This window comes from Apis cerana, linkage group LG15 (genome assembly GCF_029169275.1).
Source record: "Apis cerana isolate GH-2021 linkage group LG15, AcerK_1.0, whole genome shotgun sequence".
In the NCBI taxonomy this organism is placed as follows: domain Eukaryota; kingdom Metazoa; phylum Arthropoda; class Insecta; order Hymenoptera; family Apidae; genus Apis; species Apis cerana.
This window is the reverse complement of record NC_083866.1, coordinates 4,887,130-4,910,337: the sequence shown is the minus strand read 5'-3', so window position 1 is coordinate 4,910,337 and position 23,208 is coordinate 4,887,130. Positions and strand designations below refer to the sequence as shown.

Genomic DNA, 23,208 nt, shown 5'->3' with positions numbered 1-23,208 from the left:
CTCCGCACTACCCTTTACCACATAATCAATGAGTCTTTCGGCTGGCAGCCACGGTAGGGTCAAATGGCAGCAGGCCAAACTTTTAACGGTAGATATTCTCCCTCCTCGAGCTAAGGTGCTATCGAGTCGACCGCACGTGTATCTAAAAACGACATACGTTGTCAAAATCGAGCGGAGAATAGAATTTAATCCGAAAGTATATATTTCGTATTTCAATGAAAAAATATATATATATATAATATGCATGTTCCAGGACTATGTTGGCCAACATCCCTATAATCTTCGTCCTGTACTCCCTCTCCTGGGTGGTTGGAATGGTAATCTTCGCCAACTACGCGGACTGCGACCCCCTATCTCTGGGATACATCTCCAAATTCGACGAGATCGTCCCGTTCTACGTGGAAGATAAATTCCTCAACTTTCCAGGCTTATTGGGCCTCGTCATGGCTACCTTGTTCAACAGCGCCCTCACCATGGCGATGTCTAATCTCAACTCTCTGGCCACGGTCACGTTCGAGGACTTCTTCGGTCAAATACCTTCGATGAAGAACTTGAAAGATAAGCAGCAGTTGCACCTGATCAAGCTGATCAGCGTTATCTACGGTATATTGATAATAGGAGTGAGCTTCCTCATCGCAATGCTATCGGGAGTGATCGAGTCGTCCATGCTGATGACGTCGGCCACCTCCGGCCCCCTGCTCGGCGTTTTTCTACTGGCTATGCTCGTGCCTTGCGCCAACTGGAAGGGTGCCGCAGCCGGGATGATCTTCAGCCACGTAACCACTTTATGGATCACATTTGGCCACCTGACCGTCAGCAACAACGTGGAAACGTTACCTCTGTCGACCGAGAATTGTCGGAACGACACGTTCTCCCCATGGATCACCAAGCCAGCCAGCATGCCGTATCTCACGACCAACAACCTCACGGCCAATAACTCGTATGAAAATGGACCGTTGCTTAGGAACGGAACCGAGGATATGGGCCCTATCGAGTTCTTGTACAGCATCACGTACATGTATTACGCGTTCATAGGAAGCATGTCGACTGTGATCGTCGGTATTATCGTGAGCTTAGTGACAGCCGACCCGAAAGGAGACATGTACGAGGAGCATCTCCTTCACCCTCTCGCGGTGAAGATCTCCAGATTCTTCCCTGGAAGGCGGAGATTGTACGCGAGCAGCACGCGGTTGCAGAACGAGCAGAACGGGGCGAATGCTACTTCCTCGTCCTCGGTGACCTCGATCGCGAATGGCGCGGAAAAGACTGCCACTCTTCAGGGGGTCGTCGATGGCAGCGGGAACCTTCATATCGACGTCGGTTACATAGAGAAGCTGAACGCCCTTAAGAACGTCTCGCTCGACGTGACCAACGAGGTCAACAAAGGGACGAGGCTTTGAGGAGTCTCGAAGATTTGTCCGAGAACCGAGGCTGATTCCAAAGTATTTCATCCATTTCCGAGTGTCGCGTTAACCAACCTGTCTGGGTGATAAATATTCTTCCTTTTTTTTAATTTCGTCGATCGAGGTCCTGTGTTGGTAGTATTACAGGCGATGATGTTGCATGTAATCTTTTTAGTAATAGTTTTCATAGCAATAGATTTCACGTAGAAATCTTGATTTTTATATTCAGAATTGGCGAGCGAGCGAGCGATTTTATAGGGTAGACGGTAGTACAAAGTCGTAGGCTTCGTTGAGACCGCATGCGCGTGATTACTTGGCCTACCGTACACGCGTATACTTAATCAGAGTAATTACGTTAAGTAGAGATTCCAAGAAGAATGAGTGTATTGAAATCCGGTTCATCCGAACGAGTCAGCTTTCTGTAATTGCAGATTAAAAACGATGGCATTTATCAGTGCACGTAGAGAACTGCAACTACTTTGTTGATTCGATTGTCTCATCGTGTCTCATCGTGTCTCTCCTTATCATAGATCTTTATCTATTATCTTGATCGTTTCACATTGTTTTTCGACTGACGAGTTTCACTTTGATTCACGCGAGCTTTGTACATTTAAAGTAGTTCCATGTAAAACTATATATGTAATTACTTCGTGGAAACAGCCAGTCATTTGCGAATTTCGATTCGCAAATTTGCCATAAGAACTCTGTACGTTATACGTACACACGCATGTAATACTCATTGTCTCAAGTCAGGAACGGAATCGTGGATTGTTTGTGATGTCGATGTTCGTTTAAAGAATTCGATTATCGAGAAATATATTTGGACGAATATTTAAGACGTAATCAAGATTTTAAAAGAATTTAAACAAATTTTGATTCAATCTGTAAATACTGCGATAAATATTATATTTATTTTACAAATTTTTGTACATATCAATTTTCATTTTTGTTTTAATTTTTATTTTTAAATTTTCTATTCCTATTTCGTCAAAATATATTATGTAACAGTAATACGAGAAACGTTCCTTATTCGCGCTTGATTATGGACGAGGGAAAGTGATCTTTGACATTTGATATAGAAACGCTTTCACCGGTGGCTTTCGTCTCTCCGATTCCGCTCCTGCATTAGTTTATAACGAAAGTATTGAATCGTGATAAGATTGTGAGATATCAAGCGGATGTTAATGCGTCCGTTGCGCAAGATTTCTTAAAGGTATGAGTTTACGTTTTGCGACAAGTGTGATTCACTATGCAAATGAAAGAGGCGTGTGATGACAGAGCGCGAGTACTATTCGCGTAAATTGTACATTGAGTGTGCCTCCGTTACTCGCAGAGCTTCGTCTCTACGTTATTGTAAGTTTTATATGTCATAGATTACGTTATTTTTGTAACATAACATAGGTATAACAAATATAATTGCGTTAGATGTATCTATATGAAGTATCGAATAGATCTGTATGAAATATTATGAATATTTATTTTTTTCTTCTCTTTTTTTTTTTCTTTTTTTGCACAAATATATCGCGTTTTTTAAGTGTTGTGTTGAAAATTGACGTTTCATTTTTTCATCCATCCATTACTCTGTTAGTTATATCAATTCATCGAAATTTTTTAAATTGCGCGCGTTCTGTCCAAATTTTCCCCTAGTTTAATCGATAACATCATTCCGCTCGGTCGATAACCCGTGGTTCAGGAACGATGCCCTCGATCAGTCAGCGAAATCATTCCCAGTTCCGATTATAGCGGAAAGATCTATTATTTTGCAAAATAAAAATCTGTAGCTACACGTACATTCATCAATCAGAAATTCACATGTCTCGACACGTAATCGTGTTCGAGATTAATCGATGACGTCAATCGATCGATTAGATAACGTTATTACCTGTCGTTTAAATTGCTTTGACGTTTCCTTCAACACTCTTCGAATCGCGTTTCAATGCAAAAATTACAATGAAACGTGGGTTGAAAATCGAAAATCGTCTTGGATTAAAAATTAATTCGCGTCATGTAAAGAGAAAGAGAGAAAAAGAGAATAAAAAATCGAACGACTTTATCGTCAAACTTTTAGGAAATTTTGCGTTACGAAATCTATCGACTGTGTTACTTTCAATCTAAACTGTCAACAAATGTAAACTTGCAAAATTATGAGAAACCAGAGCCAAGAGAATGGTCACACGATAGAATGATATAATAGAATTCTTCGTAAAGATCGGAGAATATAATCGAAATTGGATGCTTTAAAATTTTACTATAATTCCTATATATAATATAAAAGTTAAATCACGTCGTACGGAAGTTAGATTCTATGAATACCGTATAAAGTGATGCTATAGAAAATGTGATTCGAAGAGTTACGTTTTTTAAAGCACTGTTTCCCGATCTTTTTTGAGTCATGACCCTATTTCGTAATAGCAATTTCTTTTCATTTTCATTGTTGCATAAAAAAAATATTTTTCGTAAAGTAAAGTGAATATAATATTTTTTAGAGAATGAATCAAAACGTAAAAAAATAACGTTGGAAAAAAACGTATTAAAAATAACAAAAATAATATAACCTATTTATAATATATATAAAATAATTTTTCTTAAATCTTAAGTTTAGGCTAAAAACTGATTTACATCTTATTTTAATTTAATTAAAATGATTTCGCAAATGTAGTAAATATAATAATTGTAATAAAAACAATAAACAAATTCTTATTGTAATAAAACGAATTACCAAAATTTCATTTCTTATTATAATAATTATGCTATGAATGTTTATGCATTTAAAAGAAATTTAAATATATAAAATAAAAAAACCTATTATTTTTTATTGTTAATTGTTGTAAATTATTATTAATTTTTTATTGTTTTGATAAAAATATAAATTTGCATAATCATCCACAGTCTAGCAATGATTTATATATTCCTATCTTATTATATTAATATATGCAAATAATTAGTAAAAGATAAATTACTCACATGACCATATTGATTGTACACTGTTAACAATAAAAATTCTCAAGATGATGTCAATGAAAATCCCATTTACGAAACAAAATGATCGACAATCAAGAAACACTAAATAAAGAGAAGATGGATGCAGTGTGAACGAGAATCGATATCCAGTGTGAAGTAGGCAGCGAAGAGCGATAGTCGATCGGTCGTTGTTCTTCCTTCCTTAGTATTTCGGTCCTTTCGGCATCTCGCGTCGTGTCGAAAGACGTCTAGCAACGTCACGATTTTCTCCACCTTCTACACGATTTTTTAATCGTGATTCACGCACAGTTTCGATCCAATCCCTTCGAGGTGATCTAGTGACCGATAGAAAAGTCATTATTGATTTTGAGAAGAGGATAATTTCTAGAAAGGATACGTTGCAACTACAGTGTACATCATGGCGGTCGAATCGAGGTAAAACGCGCGAAGCGATGAAACGATATATTGTGTAATTGTGTATAAAGGCTCATGTTTCCTTGTGGAATCGTTAGCCCAATTGGCTTCGTGTAAATTCGGTGTAGCTCGGCTCATCTCGAGAAACCGCCATGTTTTAGTTTTGATTGTATTAAGAAGAACGTTGCTTTAAATTTTTTTGATATTTTTTAGTGTTTGTTCAATATTTCTTGTGAAGAATAAATATTTTTCTGAGGGAAGTTTAGATTAATTTAAATAAATAAAGTAATGTAAGTAAATATTCTTCTGTTATACATATTAACACTAAATTTACCAATTATAAGTATGTACTTATATATTTGTATTATACATTGATTATATATTGACAAAAGTTAAAGAACTATTCTGAAAATAATTTAATATATGTGATTATCTATTCTCTCTGAACAAGGACTAATGTTGATATGTTAATTTTGTCAAAAATACTTATACATTTTATATAATTGAAAAAACAAAAGATCTGAAACCGGTTGACTTCGTAAACTTAATAATTCTACTATTAAATTGAATTCATTCATGAACATTAATAGATTTATATTATTTTGCTTCTTTTAAAAGTAGTCATTGTATTGTAAATCACTTGGTAATGTACTTTTATATTATAAGGATAGTAATGTAATTATTAATCATTGCCTGTTTTTATATTCTTCTTGTTTTTTTAATTATTTATCAAAATATAGTTAATTATATTAAATATAATTAGATATATTAGATATATTATATATATTTAATATCTCTATCTACTAAATATTCTAACTTTCTAATTAATATATCTTTTTTCTGAAAAGTTATATCCATCAAAAATTATTTCTTTATAAATGTGCACTTTTGAACATTTCAATCGGTTATTACAAAATAAATATTAAGAAAATATTATGTAAAGAATAAAATGATGATATGAATTTGAATCTCAAAATAATTTCAAGTTTTGCAATAAGAAAATTTTCACGATACTCAGATAACAATATTTGAAACTCAGCTCAGATCAAATATGTCAATCAAATTTCTACATATTTATGCATGATAGAATTCAAGAGGCATGTCTGGTGATTGATAACGAAAAGAAAAGACAAAAAAATTACGAATTGTATCGCGATTTAACACATTCGTCCCCAGGGGGGCGAACTGGTTCTCAAACTTGCGAAAAGACGCCCCTATGGCCGTGAATCCGCGAAAATAAGCCAACAGAAACTTTCTTCTTACGTATAACTGCACCATGCAAGGATTCGAGTATTCCTCGGTGAAAACCTTCTCTTCGTGAAATTTCCTTCGACGGTAATACCAGTTTGAAAGCAAAGTTTCTAAACTCATTCAACTTTTCGTTAAAAAACACTCAAGGTGAGGGTGTTTAATGTTTTTGAGAAAATTGAGATTTTGTATTAGAGAAAGAAGGAAAACGATGAGAAACAAGGCAAATTTATCAGGATACGGAAAGGTTCTCAAAAGTTAGGTTAGGAGGTTGTGTGTTTCACGATAAATCACGGATTCGTGGGCGGAACCGCAGCGATTTCGAAGTCACGTGAGATCTCGGAGATTCGTATCAAATTGCCTTTGGCTTTCTGGAACTCTTGTTTTTATATCGAATTCCTAGTGCAATCATTTCGACGGAAGAATTTCCTTCGCTATATGTAATTTATCAAAAATAACGAATAATAAATAACTGTTTTCTTTAATAAGATATCTTTATTAAAATAATTAATTTATATTAATAAAGATCTGTTAACTTTTGAATCATAATAAATCCTATTATTGTAAACGACTCTCGAAACCAAGAGAATCGTGTCCCAAAAAATTACCAAGAGAAAAATTCCAAGAGAAAAGCTACGCTATTCTTTCTCACATCCATTTCATTCGAGATTATCCAAGATCCTAGATAAATCTCTATTCTTAAATCTAATACTCTGGATACTTGCCACCTCGGCCTCATATTACAACTAAACTGCCAGATTTTCTTAACTCCACGCCTAGTTACCTAAATCTTCCTGATATTCCTGTCGATAATATCATCTTAATGTATAACAGCCGATCGAAATGCTATTGGATAATTGATTAACGATTGGATGATAGTGATACGCGTCCCACAATGACTGGCTAATCATTGGCGAATAATTATCGATAAATCAGGATGAACTAGGACAATTAATGGCACGATTAACAAGTGATGATGATTTCGTTTCAGATGGATGCCATGTCAACTGAAAATCGAGCCGAACATCTGCAGCTGCGACTACGATGGCATAATCCTGGTGTCAGGATGCGCGCCGGGCTACGACGAGCCCGAGCCTTTCAAAACGGTTCTGTTCAGCGCTGCCCAGATCGATTCCGCCCTGGGCGTAATCGGTGCGGTTTTGCCCATCAATTTACCCGCGAAAAGGCTCATTTACAGTCCGACCGGCCCGCTCAACATGGATTACCACGACGTGCGGAGCTTCGCCGAGGCGGCCACTAAGGGCGTAAAGAGGTACGATTCAATTAATATTATCTCTCCCTCCCTCCCTCCCTCTCTCTCCCTCTCTCTCATTATATACATACTAACTCTTAAAATTTTTTTTCCAATTGTAATTACATTTAATCTTATGCTATATTAAGTGCATTCGTTTTTTAGTCGTGTAAGATGATAGATAATAGAATCGTGTTTTTTAAAATATTTAAAATTCGACAATAATAATTTTTTAAAATTATTATTTAACTTCCAGTACGGAATTATGTAAGGATAAATTCGTAATGTTTAATTTTTTTTGAAAATAACATTAAATAGAAATAATGAGAGAGTTCGTGGTTATTTATCATTTATTTTCTGGGAACGTAGATAGACAAGAACAGGCAAATTATCTAAATCCGATCGTCGCGTAATTATGTATTAATTGCACTGTAATAATAATTAAAGATATTAAAGTACAGGTTCATTCGATGGATTACTTTTGTCGAATAACAAAGATTTCGCGTTGGATAACTTCGTCTTCTCTTTGAATACGACTATTCAAATGTTTTTTGCGACAAAAAAAGATATCATCGAGGGAAATGAAAAATTAGTGGAATCGAAACAAATCGTCGTCCGCAAATTTTCAAATTATTAAGTAATAATAAATTCGATGGATACGTCCAAGTATATTTGATCGAATAATTTCAAACTTTAAAATTTTAATCGTTTGACTTTTTCAAAAGTTTCATTATTCTGTTAAATCCAGAAATCGATCCAAGTTCTCAAGTCATCTGAATTCCCAATATTAAATTCACAACGTGATAATATCAAATATCTTTTATTCTCGATATTACGATCTTTAAATAACTTTGATCCTCGGTATCAAGTTATTTTCAAGTGACTTTGATTTTCAATTTCACGACAAGTGACGATTGCCCGACTTCAAATTGATTTTGCCATCGATAGTACAAACTTCGTTGCCCCGTTATTGTTTTTCAATTAATCATGATTATCGATCACTCTGACGAATAATGCTCGATAAATCTCGCATCAAAGATATCTGAAAATTCTGCGATAATCGACGTGGTCTTTACCTCGTTAAATTCTCGCGTAAGTGAACGAGAACACGGCTCGATTCACCTGCTATCTCGCTATTGGAAACGTTTTTTTCCACCCCCTCCTCGCTTCGTATGATGGATGTCCTCCAAGAGGAAAGATAAATGGGTCTCTTGAATATTTATAAGAACACACACGGAAATAGGTAGACCCCCGAGAAAGAAGGGTTGCCCGTGTGCATGATCGGCTGAATGATTCATCGGATCTATCAGTTTTTAACGGAAGGATCGACCCTGTCTATTTATGACAATGGCACATCTGATTCGCGAGGTGTCTCTCGCTTAATAAATACGGAATGAAGCGAAGCTGTGAGACGAGGTTAAATATTCATGATCGAGGGGCCACCACCCAAGGTAACCACCCCTCGATCCGCCTTTTACCGTCGCGCGCTTTTTACCGCTTTAATACCGCGGAATAAACGTTCGAGGTTCGACGAACCTTTTGATAGATTTCTCTCGCGATGAACAATCAGCCCCTCTCCTCCTCCGATCCAGAAATAATATCGTTTGTCGAATAGATATGGATGGCGAAAGACGAGAGAAAATGGAAAATATAGGGGAAAACTTTTGAGAGAAAATTCTGTCCGTGAAAGAGAAAACGGTACAAGTGTTCCGCCTATCATCCCGTTAATCTATTTTTATTCTTTATTCCTTCGTATTCATATTTCCTAATTTTTTCCGCGACGACTTTATTAATAAACATTGGAGTGAAATGCGCTCGACGAGTAAAAGAGCAATATCGAACAGTCGGTATCGATACATTATATCCCGAGGAGAGAGGATATATTCTCGAGGAGAGAAACTCCCGAGAGTTTCAAATTGCAATATTCGCGCGTCAAAGCGAAATGCAATAGAAGAATCGTAGCCTGCGCAAAGAGACCAAAGTAATCAAGCGTCTCCGCAGAGGGAGAAGGAGACTCGAAAAGAGACTCCAAGACTGAGACATCTAATTCTATCCATTATCCGCTCCCGTGCTTCCTTCTACAACTTCTCCATCCGATTCGAGGCGATTAATCAACCACCCCCTCCGCGACGAAGAATCCTCAGTTTCTCACGATCCTCTCGCGAATCGTCGTCGGTTTCCAGTGCACGCGCGAATAAAGCGAGATTCCTCGCGATCCGCACGGCCCCGCTGTCTCGAATTTCACTTGAAAAATGAAATTCCGCGGCCCGAGATCGTCGCCAGGGGGATTCCCCGCATACGTGGCGCGGTGACAGCCGAAATACCGCGACGGAAGCGGGGAGGAGCAGGGAGGAGCGACTTTCGACTTTTCGTCCGATATTAGTCCGCGCGATTCCTTGATTTCGCGCGACGCTTGCGGTGCAAAAGCCGCGCGACGTGAGCATTTTTGGGGAAAGAAAATTGCGTTCGAGGTGACGCTCGCGGGGAGATGAGATATTGGTTACGTTATGCGTCTTAAAGGGGAGAAATGCCAGCGTTTGATCTTCTGTCTCGCGCTTTTGAATTGAAATCCAAAAAACGGGACGAGAAATCTTCTTCGAAGATCGTGAGAAATTGGGTTGAAGAATTGTAATCTCTGGATTGCAATTTTTTTAAAAATACGATAAGTTTTTGATAAGAAGTGGACTCGGTTATTATTCCAGTACAGATCTTCGATTCGTTGCTCAATTTTGATGTTTCTCTTCTTAGTCCTTTAATGAGAATCGATAAATTGAACTTTTGTTCGGATAAATAGATTATTTATATATGATAATACTTTAACTTTGATCTATAGTACAATTTATTTTTAATTGGATGATAAATATTAGGTTATTCTTAATAATTATATATTGTTATTGATTATCTCGTGTTTAATTGAACGTATTAAATACATTTTGTTTATCGAAAAGCATAATTGAATTTATTGCAATTAAAATCTTTCATTGATTATTATTTCGTTGATTTAATTGTTATATTTATATTTAAGTTTTATGTTAGCGGTAGATGTAACTTTTTCCATGGCTCTATTAATATTGCCAATAATGTTTTTACGTTGAATTTTAAATATATATACATATATGTAAAGCGTATTTCATTATAACGCACAATTTGCCGTTTTATAATGAAACAATGAATAAAATTTTATTGAAATTCTATTCTCGGTTTACCTTTAAATGAACGTACAACGATTATTATTTAACGCTTAGTCGCTAAATTTTAAACGGTTTTACACATTTATCAAATAAACTGGCTTCTTTTTTCTTTTCTTTTTTTTTATTATGCGATAAAAAATACTCTGTGAAACCTGAAAAAAAAATTTGATTTGTTAGAAAAAGTTAATTCGAAAACGATCATTTTATTATTCCCGTTTCATAGAACATTGATCTCGACAAATTGACGTCGATGTATTATTACCCTTTTCGTATCCGGGGATGATAGAATTAATTTTACTACCTACGTTTGATCACCCTTTCGGCTTCTCTCTCCTCTTCCACACAGATCGAATCTATTAAACCGAAAATTCTTGTTTGAACAGAGCGTTGAAAGCTGGCGTCAGATGTCCACTGTTCGCGCTCCTGCCGGATATCCGCTTCGAGAACGTCGAACTGGTCACTCTTCTTGGAGCCCTCGAAGGTTTCTACGTGGTGAGTATTCACTTAGGTTTCGCAATTTTCTATCTTTGTATCGAAACTCGAACCATTCGTAATTTCAAGACAAATCAAAAAATACATCTGTATAGCACAGAAATGTATTTTATTGATTTCGAGATTATTCAAAATAGACGTGATATACGTGTATTTGATAAATTTTGTACAAGAATCGTACATATCGTAAAAGAAAACAAGTAACAAGATTCCAGCGTTTTCTAGATATCCAAAAAACGTTAGATGAGATATTTTAACGAACCTGAATATTCGATTCGAAAATATCGTAATTTCTGAAGAACTGTCGACACACACCGTGCCCCAATCAGCTGAACCCAACAATTGTTCCTCCTGTTGGCGCAAGGGCGCACGGATGACGTTCGAAACTAAAGCAGATCGAGTCAAAGGGAGGAGGGTGGAGTAAAAAGGAAACGGCGGAAACTGACTGGGGACACGACAGATCGAACAGTTGCCCGGAAGAAAGTGGAGCAGCCGAAGATTAGTAACGTCAACGTCGCTGATAAACGCGCGCCGCTCAATTGTAGGCAACACGGCTGGTTAAAGCGTTTCCCAGATAGTCGGTCGAATTGTGGTCGCTGCCGCGCCATTTAAACCAATCAAACAGAGACAACGGAGTGCTGGGCGGCGTGGTGACTACGTTCGGAGAATAGGAAGCCCGTGGCCTGTGTTTGAAAGGAATTCAGACCTTGTGCCCGTGTGTTTCGGCAAACTCTGATTGGCTTGCTCGTCAAACCGACCTAAATCCACTCGTCGGCCAAAATGATCGAATGAATTTCGGGCCGAAACCCTCGTCTTAATCCACAACCAACGACGTCGTTTGGAGCATTATTATATGGATCGACAATCGGCGAGACAGACAGTTTTTGGGCAACTTCTGGATGAATCGGATCAGGCCAAGTGAACGTTCTAGATTACCTCGTTATCCCCTCGATGGCCCACGTTAATTACTACTCACTGGAAAGCAATTTCACTGAAAAGTTTCGTCTCTGATTTATTTACGACCACGGAGCCTTCGTGGAAAATCAATTGGCCGGTCAAGGTCAGGCGTTTCCTCCACCCCTTTCGGCACTCCTTGACGCGCACTCTTCCGCGCGCGACTCTGATATTCCTTAATTATCGATGATTTTTTTTTTATCATCATCTATGTACGCGAATAAAAATAAGTATAAATCATCGTCGAAGAATTTATTGCAGAAAAAAACTATTTAGAAAATTTAGAAGAAAACATTGGATTCGTAAATGTATGATCCGATCTTAGCCGTTACAAGCGATTCGATAAAGTATCTTCGACAAAGATGGGGAGCACGAGCGATGTCGACAAGACAGGTCGTTGCCCTGTTTAATCTTTATCGCGATAATCATGGGAATTCGGTTACTGGAGCGAATAAAATCGTATGTAGTTCCGGTTCGTCGACATTTTGAGTAAACACCGGCGCGTGACAGGTATCAGATGCGAAACGCGCGGTCAACAGAGCTATTAAACAACATTTGTCACGCGCAGTTGCGACATTAGCTGTGGATGATGGATAAGTATATCTTACGAGTCCGCCATTGTTCATCGATATCTTCCCAGATTCCCGAAATCGAGATCGATTTCGGCTTCGTTCCTGTCCAACGATATGATATACCTGACAATCGGAATTACGATCGGAAACGAGCCATGTTGTGCCGTAGGATTGCCTGTTTGACATTGGTCAATCGTATCTGCGTGGTATCTTGCCTGCGAAATTATCGATAACGCCACACAGGAGACAAGATTAATTAGCACGAAAGGCTGATAGTGGCGACATTTAGGTTAACGTGCCGCTTTGTTGTCATCTGGAAATTACGTGTTACGAATTTTATTTCTTTCGCGTGGATATTATAGGCGCTATTAAAATTGGAACAAATTTGAATCGATACAACTCCGAGTCATCAGAAGCGCAGAATCTCGTGCTTTGAAACACTTTTTCGTTTATCTCGATAGCACTTTCTGTTCCTGAGATATCGTCGTGTAAAGGAAAGGGTTAATTTTTGCTCCACTCTTCTCGCTCACATAGATCTCGTGATTTATCTCAAACTTTAAACGCGATTCCTGGAAGAGGAATGCGTTTCCAAGAAACAGCGTGGGTCATTAAATCTCGAGTTCACTTATAACCTCTGCATCGTCTCAAACACTTCGGAAACTTGATCCATGAAAAAAGAGTAATTTTTTGAATGTATTCTAATAATATTAATAATTCGTTCTTAAAATTGAAATCTATTCATCCCTTTATCGAAATGATTGCTATATAAATTATTAAAAAAAACCCAGTCAAGTTGCAAATTCCAACGTAACGAATTGAAACCAAGTCTGATTCCGGAAGGATCAACTCCTCATCGATGATCCACTCCTCCCCCGTTTACGAGAAACGAACTCCAAGTCCGTTCTCCGTCCCCAAAATCTCCATCCCTTCGTCTTCAGCGCGTATCCGCCTCGTGCTTTAAACCGCGAATACGCGAGAGGGAAGAAAGGGGGTAGGGGGATCTTCTTCGCTCACGATGGTGAACAGTATAAGACGGGGGAGGAGGGGTGAAGAGGAGTGGTCTTGCCAAGAATAGTGGATGCCTCGCGTTCCTAAATCCAGGCGGCCGGCTAGCCGACCTAATTAGCGAAATACTCGAGGCCCAGGAAGGATCTCTTCGTGTGTCTGGATCCATCGACGCGCTTTCCCTTCTTTGCGCCCTTGCTTCCTCCGCGTCGTTTAGCCAACTCCTTCCCTCGGAGGACCTCGCGAATACGGGGCCATCATTTTCCAAATACCTAAAGACGCCCTAGGAATTCCAACGCAGCTTCTTGTACCTCGTCCTCTTCTTCCGTGCCCTGAGATGCTTCCCCCTCTCTTCATAGTTTCATCCTCCCCTCGATTAATATTCCTTTTTCTTATTCTTTTTTTTTTTTTTTTGAGGTGAAAGTTTTCTTTTTCGTTTTTCAAGTGTCTCTTCTAGAGAATCTCTTCTCTATCTTGGATATTTTGTTCGTAATTTTGTTTAGAGAGGCATTTATTTCGGTTACATTAGCTGTGGGTCTTTTTATTTTCTTCTTCTCTATTTTCTTTCTCGAAGAAGAGAGTTTTTCTCGGTATAGCGATGTTGTTGAAATTATTTTTCTCTCTTTTTTGATTTTTGAGGGGAAAATGAAGCTGTCGTTTCCTCTTTTTGATTCGATTTCGTGAAAACGTGAAACTTTGTTTGATGTTGTTGTTTTTCTTATTTTTTTAAAAGGAGTTTTTCTTCTCTTTCCCGGTTTTTCCTTTCTTTTATCTCTTCCTTGAGTACTTTTTTTTTCTAGTAATGATTATTTTCTTCTTCTCTCGTATGTTTCTACTTTGTTTTATTTCTTCAGGGAAAGATACTTCTTTTCGTTTCTTTTTCTTTTTCTCGATTTTGTTTCCTCTTTTCGTCATTTTCGGAAAAAGGAAGTTTTTTTTTTTTACTTTCCTTCCTTTCTATTCGACGTTTTATCAATGCTTCGAAGAATTTTCAAAGTTTTTTCGTCGAGAAAGAAGAAAGTGGTCAACGACGAGATTGAAATAGCTTCAGGTATTTTAACCCCGCTTCGAATATTACTCGACTTTCGATGCTCCAGGAATTTCAGTTGCTTCGATTGAAATTATCGGGCTCTTTTAAACATTCGGAATTTCAGCCGTTATTACGCCGATATCGTTTCGAGGAACTACGAAGAAAGTTCTGATTGGAGTATTATATATTCCTCCAAACTTTCCCCTACGCTACGAAATTTGCCCTGAGAATGATGGAATGTAGTCGATCGCGAGATTCGATTATGAGATTATCTTAGTGTCATACCAGACGAATATTGAATAACCCGTAAGGATGAAAGTTTCGAAATTGATTTTAAATTAACTTCCCCATCTAATGATAACAATTTCTTAAAGATTTAAGATTGAAAACTTCGACACATTATCGAAACATTTCAAAAGGAAGAAAACAAAACGTACAATCCTTAATTTACGCAAAATAATTTTCTCTGGGATATTTAATTCATTTCGATGAAACAATATTAAAAATCTGTTAATAATAATTTATCATTTGGCATTGATCAATTTTTTCAAAAATGCAAAATAAAATTAGAGAGCCATATTCAACGCAAGATGAAACGTTAATAAACGAATCTGTCTCTCGCGTTCACCCTTACGGAAAACGTCCACGAAACATATTACGTCGATGTGTTATAGGGGGAGGGATGTAAGAGGGATGTATTAGCGGTCTAATCCGTTACATAACGTTGCCTCGATTTCGTTGCTGTCATAGGGTATCGCCAGCCACGTACATACTCGTAAACTATTCACCTACTTCGAAATAATAGGTATCGGATAGACAGACACGCGGCTCCGATACGAGCAGCGAATACGTTAACGCGGAACTATGCCGGGCGTTCGGGTAACGAAGATGAGAAACCCATCTTGCCTGAATCTGAAACTTCCTCCGCCGAAAGAAGAAAAAGGAAGGAAGGGAAGAGAGGCAGAAGAAGACGGGAGAAGGGAGGAGGATTAAGGGTAATTTCGCGACTTTTTAAAGAGAATGGTTAGGGAGAAAGAGAAAAAATAGGAGGAGAGGTTGGGGAATGGAAGAAAGGAAAAAAGAGAGCTGTTTTCCGAAATTATGAAACGATTCGCAAAGAGCATTATCTGCTTTGATATTTTTTTGGAGCAAAGCTTGGAAGCTGCGTTAGAATTCGACGTGTCTACGGCGCGAGAGAACCATCCGCCTCCTCGCCTCTTGAAATATTCCGTATAAGTTTCCGCCGGAAACTGGAGTCCTCGCTCCGTGAATTTCTTCTTCTTACCCCTCCCTATTCCCTTCTCACGTTTCTTTAACGCGACCGTTGACCCCTTTGATCCGTATCACGTGACTCGTGGGATCAATTTTCTTTTTTCTTTCTTTCTTTCCTTTTTTATCTTTTTTTTTATTCGGGAAAGAATTTGTGCGTTGATTGTTGGAAGATTAAGGGATTAAGATGGTGATTTCTTTCTTTCTTTCTTTCTCCTGTTTCTTATTAATGGTTTATGATGAGTATCTTTTGAGGAAACCGTGTTTCAGGAGAACGTTACAACCTTTGGACATTGGTCTCTCCCGGGGTTAATTCTTTATCGATTTTTCTTCACAGGCTTCCTTTGGAGGTCTCTGCCTGGTTTCTTTTTATTGACATGGATAACACGATGAAATAGTTCTTTTTTTGTGTTTTATAATTAAAAAGGTGAGATTTGTAGAATAGAAATTTTCCATGAAAATAATTCCTCGGCAAATCTCTCGATTAGATAGATAATTAAGATTTTACGAAGTTATTGTCTTACGAGGTAATTATTGGTCAATTAAATATGTCCACGACCTATTTTTTCACTTCATTCCACTCTACAGTCACTGTAAAATTATAACATGGAACAGTGACTGACGTAAGTTCCAGATTGACCATCGATCCGTTCGAGTCCCTGACCTTTCCAACAAACCTGCCAATAATTCAATCAACCCCCCCTTCCATTCACCACCGACATGAATTATTAATTTTAGCAAAAAAAAAAAAAAATTGAAGTTTTCGTAATAAAAACAATTCCCGTCCAATTCCAGGTTCGCAACAATTTCACAATTTAATTGCATATACCTTTTCTACGATATAATAATTAAACATAATATTTACGACATATTCTATTTTTTTTTTTTTTTTAATATTACGTACATTTGTATATCTACTTTCTGTTATTTCATAGTTATCGTAGGAATAGCTTCTATCGTTCAATCGACAATTTCACTACTCTTCTATTAGTCATTAAAATAAATTGTTAAATTGTCGTTAAATGTTCGCATCAAAAATTGTTCAACCACGAATCCTCTCCACTGTTTTCTGTTACAGCCGCTAGAGGTGCGAGAGACGTGCCCGGATCGTTGCTACAAGGCGTGTCAACTGGGCGTCTGGAGTCCGATTTGTAGCAAGAAGCTTCAAGGTATCGTGAAGCTGGCCTCGGCGCTCGAGAGTGGAAGATACGTCGCGAGAGACATCGGTAAGTCGTTGAACCAAAATCTTTGTCTTCGAGCAGACTAAAGAATGGCCCGACATCCTCTCGTTTCATTTCGTATCCGATTGGCCGTAAATCCTCGTGTATCCCTGTCTTTTAGCAGAAAGAAATCTTTGCTAGAGGCCATTTTTATGGATACGCGATACTAGCGCCACGCGACAGTTAACTACTAGTATTATACTTTTATTTTATTATTATAGTTATTCCGTTTAATTTCAACCGATATTTTCACATATCAATTTTTATTTTTGAGTTCTAAAATCTAACAAGATCGATGTTATGGAAGAAATCGTGGTATATTCGAGTTGATAAATTTTTTTTTCTGGATTCGAATGAATATTTGTTGGAATTTTTTTGCTTATTGCATTTATCGTGGGCAATGTTGAAATGTCTCGCGTATGAATATTGCAGGAATTATATAAGAAAGTATTTTGCAAGGGTCCATCAACCCCGATATCTTCTCTAAGCGGAGAACGCGCGACGATTTAACCGTCCTGTTCGCGTTCCTCGCGGTCGAGAGAATGTAAATTTCAGGCCGTTCCACTTGCACGTACCCTGCAAGAATCTCGGGCGTTTAATTAAGCGAGAAAAAGTCGCGTATATATACGTCTCCGCGCGACATTACGTCGGGACACGTCGTCCATGCATTTTCTCGACGAATGTTTAAAAAATTCCAAGCCTCCCTCGTGCACGATTAAAAAATTATTGTATTTAATATTTCAGTCTGGTTTATATTTTTGATGATTTTCAAAGGGGAAGAAGAAAAAAAGAGGAATCGGCAAGCTTAAATTAAAAATTTGCTTTATACTTGGAGGCAATTTCATGATTTGCCACTTAAAAGTTACACCCTCCCGTATTACCGGCTAAATTTTGTATTATCCAATTATGTCCTAATTTAGAAAGTGTAGAAATTTCACAAGTTTCTTCCTGAACTTTATATTTATGCAACTCTTTTCATAAGAAAGTTCTTATTTAAGAAGTTTAAAAGCTAAGTCAAATTGACTAACTTCAGATTCTTTGTCTTTGCAATTATTAAAAATGTGCAAGCAAGTTTTTTTGACCAAGTTTAATATTCATTTTCATTCAAATAGAAGGATAATCGTGCATATTGAATTATTTTCGTGATAATAACTTCAACTTTGATACGATATATTTATAGACACGATATTACAACTTTTATCTTTTATAAATCGTGATATCAATTGGAAGAAAAATTTATAAATTTGATAAATTTGCACTTTTGAGAAATAATTATCGGACACAGCGGTACACAGCATTTTTTTCGATTCGTCGATTTATTGATATTTATTAATCGTGGGGTCATTCCACTTTTTTTTCTTTTTTTAACTTCCCCCATGATAGTTGGCTGAAATTTTTATCCGTCGTATTTTGAACTCGTTTCGAGATACATGCATCGTATTAATTTCCCCGTTGGAAAAAACGATGGGAACCGATATGGAAGAAACGTGTCGCGTGAAAATTTTATACGAAAACTCCCGGAAATCTTCCATTCACGTATCTCTCGCGCCTCTCTGTCACGTAAAATAATATTACAGATGATAAAAAAAAAACGCTGATCCTTTTGAAATAATATACGCTGAAAATATATTCGAGGAAAGGATCGTTCAAAAAAGAGTAAAAAAAAGAAAAAAAATAAAGTAATATTTTCCGATGATCTTTAACGACTGAATTATACCTTAAAATTAAGGTTAATTTTTCTCGTAAAACGTTAATTTTTTTTCGTATATAAAATGTACCAAGAAGAACGAGAAGTATTCCATTTATGCATGCCATAGATTTAAATTTAAACCGAAATTTTGTGCCTCGTTAAACTCTATTTAACCACGTCGTTTTATCATTTTTCTTATACCTCACTGATTCTCTCGCCATAATATTATGCATACAGTTTGCGTTAATTTCTATAAAGTTGGATATATACACCCTACATACAAAACTTATGAAGCAACGACATTGATTTCGTTATATTTAACTCGACGTTTCTTCATACATTTTACTGAAAGAAGGGAGCAAGAATTAAATTAAAGACTATCGTACGTTTATTCGTGTCATTAGAAGAAAATTAAAAATAATGTAGAACGCTTTTTTTTTTTTGCACTTCTGCTTCCACATATTGTGTACCCAATCTCTGTTTTTCCCTACTCTAACCCTTCTTTGATGAAAATCCTGCCGGTACAAGCTCGCTTTGAGGGAAGAGGGATGCACAAAAATGGCGAACCGACATAAATCTCGGGAAGGTTGAGAGACAATTTAACTGTGCACTCGGTGGAGTGGCAAGAACTCATATCCTGCGTTGCTCACCCGTAAGAACGGTGAATGTCCACATACCACTCGTAAGAACAAGTGAGCCGATGTCGCATTTTCTGGCGTGTCGTTAACTCTATTTTTGCACCGTGTGCCAACCTGCGGTTCACGTTTATTACATATAAATTCCATAACGGAGGATAATCCGCGGTTAAGAAATGCAGAACAATTCTCGAAATTATTTCCATAACAATTCCCCCCAACAATTCGATCTTTCCCGTTAATTGTGACGTAAAGTCAGCACCGAATTGCTATGCCAACAATAATTCACTCGCAAGTGTTAGAAACCATCCACTTCTCGTCTCGTGCAAAATCATAGTTAACCTAAATTATTGGAGGAACGATTAGTCCGTGCGAGATAACAATACAGAAATAATAGGAATGAACGTTTATTAAACGTTAGAGAGGAGCTCGGTATTGGAAAATTTTAAACGTACGACGATGATGCAACATCATCAATGCTAATAATAATAATAGGAATATAGAGATGACGTTTTTATCAGGTGTAAATGTAATTTCATTTTTGTCAGAACGATATTAATTAAAATTTAAAAATCTCTCCAACCCAGCAAATTTTTCCTTCGAAATTTTCCCCTATCACGAAATAATAATCAAAAACCGGGGTGAAAGAGTGGTTAAATACGAATTTAGCCACGCCATTCCGTTGTATCTTTCTCATTCCTCGCTTATAAAGTCCACACCGTTCCGAATTACCCCCGATAATACCCCTTTCACCCCGGCGAAATCTCGTTTCCTACGCTAATTTCACGTGATTTCCCCGCAGGCGGCGCAGATCCCGAAAGAATGGCGCCACCAAGGGTCGAGGAGTATCTGGCGGAGCTGTTCTGCGGCTCGAACGTGACTATGCAAGTGGTGTCCGACCAGGAGACCCTCCTCCAGGAGTACCCGTTGTTCGCTTGCGTGAACCGTGCCGCCTCTATGATCCCGCGGCACGCTGGCAGGATTATTTTCCTCACCTACGAGCCACCCAATCCCGCCTGCATACTCGAAACGGTGATGTTCGTGGGCAAGGGTGTTACCTACGACACGGGGGGTGCCGATATCAAGAGTAAGGGCAACATGTTCGGGATGTCGAGGGATAAATGCGGGGCGGCGGCCTGCGCTGGATTCATGCAGGTCCCTTTTCTAGTGGAGAAACGATCCTATCGAACTTTCCATTTGATCATTTCGCGTGCAGCAGCTTGATTAATATAATTGAAAATATTGCAAATTTGAGATAGATATATTTCTCTCTGATGAACAGTTGGATCAGGATATGACGTGTAATTTCATGTTACGTCATTTTGTGAATTTTGCGTTCTCAGGTGGTGAATTTGCTGCAACCACCGACTGTGAAGGCGGTGGCGGCTCTCTGCGTGGTGAGGAATAGCGTGGGTGAAAATTCGTACGTCTCGGATGAAGTGATCACCGCGAAATCCGGCACGAGGGTACGTATCGGGAATACGGATGCGGAGGGCCGTTTGGTCATGGCCGATGCCCTGTGCCATATCAAAGAAATGGCACTGTGCTCGGTCAATCCGCATATTTTCACGGTCGCGACGTTGACGCATCATGCGATACTCACTGCCGGTCGAGGATACTCGGTAAGTAGATACTCCTCCTTTCTTTTATTTCATTCAATGGATCAAATCTTTCGTTTCGAGAGAACGTTTTCCTGTAAAATTCTGTATTTACTTTTACGCCCAAGGTATTTTTGTATAGTTTTTTTAATCGACTTTTTTTCTGTTTTATCCAGTTAGTCGAAACGTGTTTACGACTAATTGTATACAAATAATTTTCTAATTCGCATAAATTGCGAAGTTTCAGAGTTTCATTTCATCCGAATGAAATTTTAGTTAGAATCCGATTAAATCTACTTATCCGAACTTGTATTATTCGAACGAGGAGTCATAGCCTGGACGAGGGGAATTAGCGGAATCCTATTACACGAGTTCTAGTTATATTGTTTATTCTCCAATCGGATCGGATTCGATTCACTAACCGCGATAAATATTTCTAATCGCGAATATCATCAATTTATCAACCCCGTTTGACAATCGTTCGTTTCGTTATTAAACGAAATAATTACTCAAGATCGCCATGGACAACGCAGTGGCGCGTTTGGTGAGCAACGCGGAAAAGCTTCAAGCTTCGGGCGAGACAATGGGCGACCCCTTCGAGATATCGAGGATACGAAGGGAGGATTTCAGTTTCCACGAGGGGCGAACGGAAGGCGACGATATCCTGAACTCGGGTAAGGACAGTTCAGGCGTCACGAACAGGGGCCATCAAGGACCGTCCGCCTTCCTGATCATGGCCTCCGGCCTGGACAAGGTACGGTGACAAGGTTTCAAAATGTGTTACGTAGATGATCTGTCTCGTTTCTGTAGTATGAAGGAGCTGGTGGTAAATTTTAGCACGGCACTCGATCGGGGACACCTCTAAAATATTCTCACTTGGATATCGCCCCGAGCGCTGGCGATATTCCCGATCCTCCAACAGGTGCTCCAATTCTGGCATTGGCCAAACAGTTTCTCTTTCGCGACTGCGAAGAGGCCAGCTAGACGGGCCAGCTTGTCGAAATTTTATTACTTGAAATTACGTTTTCAGGTTTCCTAAGTCGGGATCATCAGTCAATCATGTTTTTTAATTTTGTATTTCCTGTATACGCATATATAACAGAGAAACAGATCTTCAATCAAGAGTTTTCAACGGAATAAACGATCGATGTATCTAATCAATCAATTCTTCTTCCCCAGATTTTACCGGTCTTATCCCGATCCCACGCAATGGACGATCAAACCTAACCCCTTCGCGAAATCAATTTCGTTTGTTTCGTAGCTGTATGTCTGACTAGCTACTTAAGACTTATCGCTGCAATCGTACGTTTTTAAAGCCCGACATGCGTTATAGAATCAGTTTTATACGCAGAGTGCGGAGCACGCTTCTCCCTTTATTGGAGATGGCAAGATGAATTTTTTATGGGCGATCAGTTTAGCATAAGTATCGCGAGAAGGCATTAATGGGAGATTAAAAAGCTTTTCCATTACAATGACGTTTAAAAACTCATTTACCCTCGGCCTACACTCACCCTTGGTTCGACCACCTTCCTCATCCCCTTCGTATCGATTGCAGCACGGTGCCTGTAGCTGCTCTCCTTTAAAATACACGAACATCGACATGGCCCCACATCTGAGCCTACCCCACGAGTTACCCTACAGCGGTAATCCGGTTCTTGCATTGGCCTATTGCTATCTAATCCAAGGCAAATGTCTCACCGTCCGAAACGATCTGCCGTTCGAGATGCAGTACGTTTGCGAAGTGGACTGCAAGCCTGTATGCCTTCAACCGTGCCAACCCTGTCCACCTTGTACTCCGTGCGATGTGAAGATATGCGCACCTCCTAATTGTTCCTGTTGTCCTCCGTGTACTCAACCTTGTGACCCGTGTTGCCCTCCGGTTTGTCCACCTGCCTCCTGTGCCCCTTGTCCACCGTGTGGGGGAGAAACCGTGACCCTTGTTCAACCAGTGTGCAGACCGAACGTACCAAAGGGGGTGTGTAATTAAAGATGATATTTCGTTCGTAAGGATGTTTTGTAATAAAGTTCTCAAAATTTGTGTGGGGTTTCTTTTATTCTTGGTTCAATTGTTCTTATATTGGTGGTTGATATGGAAGAAATCCGGAAATATTTATCGATTGTTGGTAACTTTTCCTGTCAGTCGTATTTTCCTTTTGAATCGATAATATCCATATTCTAAGTTACCAACAGTATAAGTACAGATTCACAGATGAACGTTTTCTAAAATATCAACCTCGAAAAAGAACACTCTGAAATTTGTTTTTATATATCGTA

At 38.4% G+C, this 23,208-nt stretch overlaps 2 protein-coding genes across 7 annotated transcripts in view; both read left to right on the top strand.

Moving 5' to 3' along the window:
• Nucleotides 1-2,952, top strand: part of LOC107996301 (sodium-coupled monocarboxylate transporter 1) — a 46,443-nt gene extending 43,491 nt beyond the window's left edge. For both annotated transcript variants that reach the window (XM_028665974.2, XM_062085710.1), the window contains exon 6: nucleotides 254-2,952. In XM_028665974.2, the coding sequence (XP_028521775.1) occupies nucleotides 254-1,400 (1,147 nt within the window). In that variant the 3' untranslated portion in view covers nucleotides 1,401-2,952. The remainder of the gene's footprint in view (nucleotides 1-253) is intronic.
• LOC107996302 (putative aminopeptidase W07G4.4) lies at nucleotides 2,620-22,968 on the top strand. 5 transcript variants are annotated; one of them, XM_062085711.1, is made up of 8 exons: nucleotides 2,620-2,756; nucleotides 7,018-7,299; nucleotides 10,853-10,961; nucleotides 16,870-17,017; nucleotides 20,139-20,491; nucleotides 20,680-20,958; nucleotides 21,449-21,688; nucleotides 22,490-22,968. In XM_062085711.1, the coding sequence occupies exons 2-8, from the start codon at nucleotides 7,022-7,024 to the stop codon at nucleotides 22,919-22,921; spliced, it is 1,839 nt and encodes a 612-aa protein (XP_061941695.1). In that variant the 5' UTR covers nucleotides 2,620-2,756; nucleotides 7,018-7,021; the 3' UTR covers nucleotides 22,922-22,968. The 5 variants fall into 5 exon arrangements, with proteins under 5 accessions (XP_061941695.1, XP_061941697.1, XP_028521779.1 ...); XM_062085713.1 differs by lacking the exon at nucleotides 22,490-22,968 and adding an exon at nucleotides 21,772-22,091; XM_028665978.2 differs by lacking the exon at nucleotides 2,620-2,756 and adding an exon at nucleotides 4,657-4,799.
• The last annotated feature ends 240 nt before the right edge of the window (nucleotides 22,969-23,208 follow it).

Bases quoted from the DNA above. Each gene is read 5' to 3' on its own strand.
- LOC107996302 (XM_028665978.2), top strand. The intron at 20,492-20,679 runs GTCCCTTTTCTA...TTGCGTTCTCAG, and splicing joins CCTGCGCTGGATTCATGCAG to GTGGTGAATTTGCTGCAACC. The intron at 21,689-22,489 runs GTACGGTGACAA...TATCGATTGCAG, and splicing joins TGGCCTCCGGCCTGGACAAG to CACGGTGCCTGTAGCTGCTC.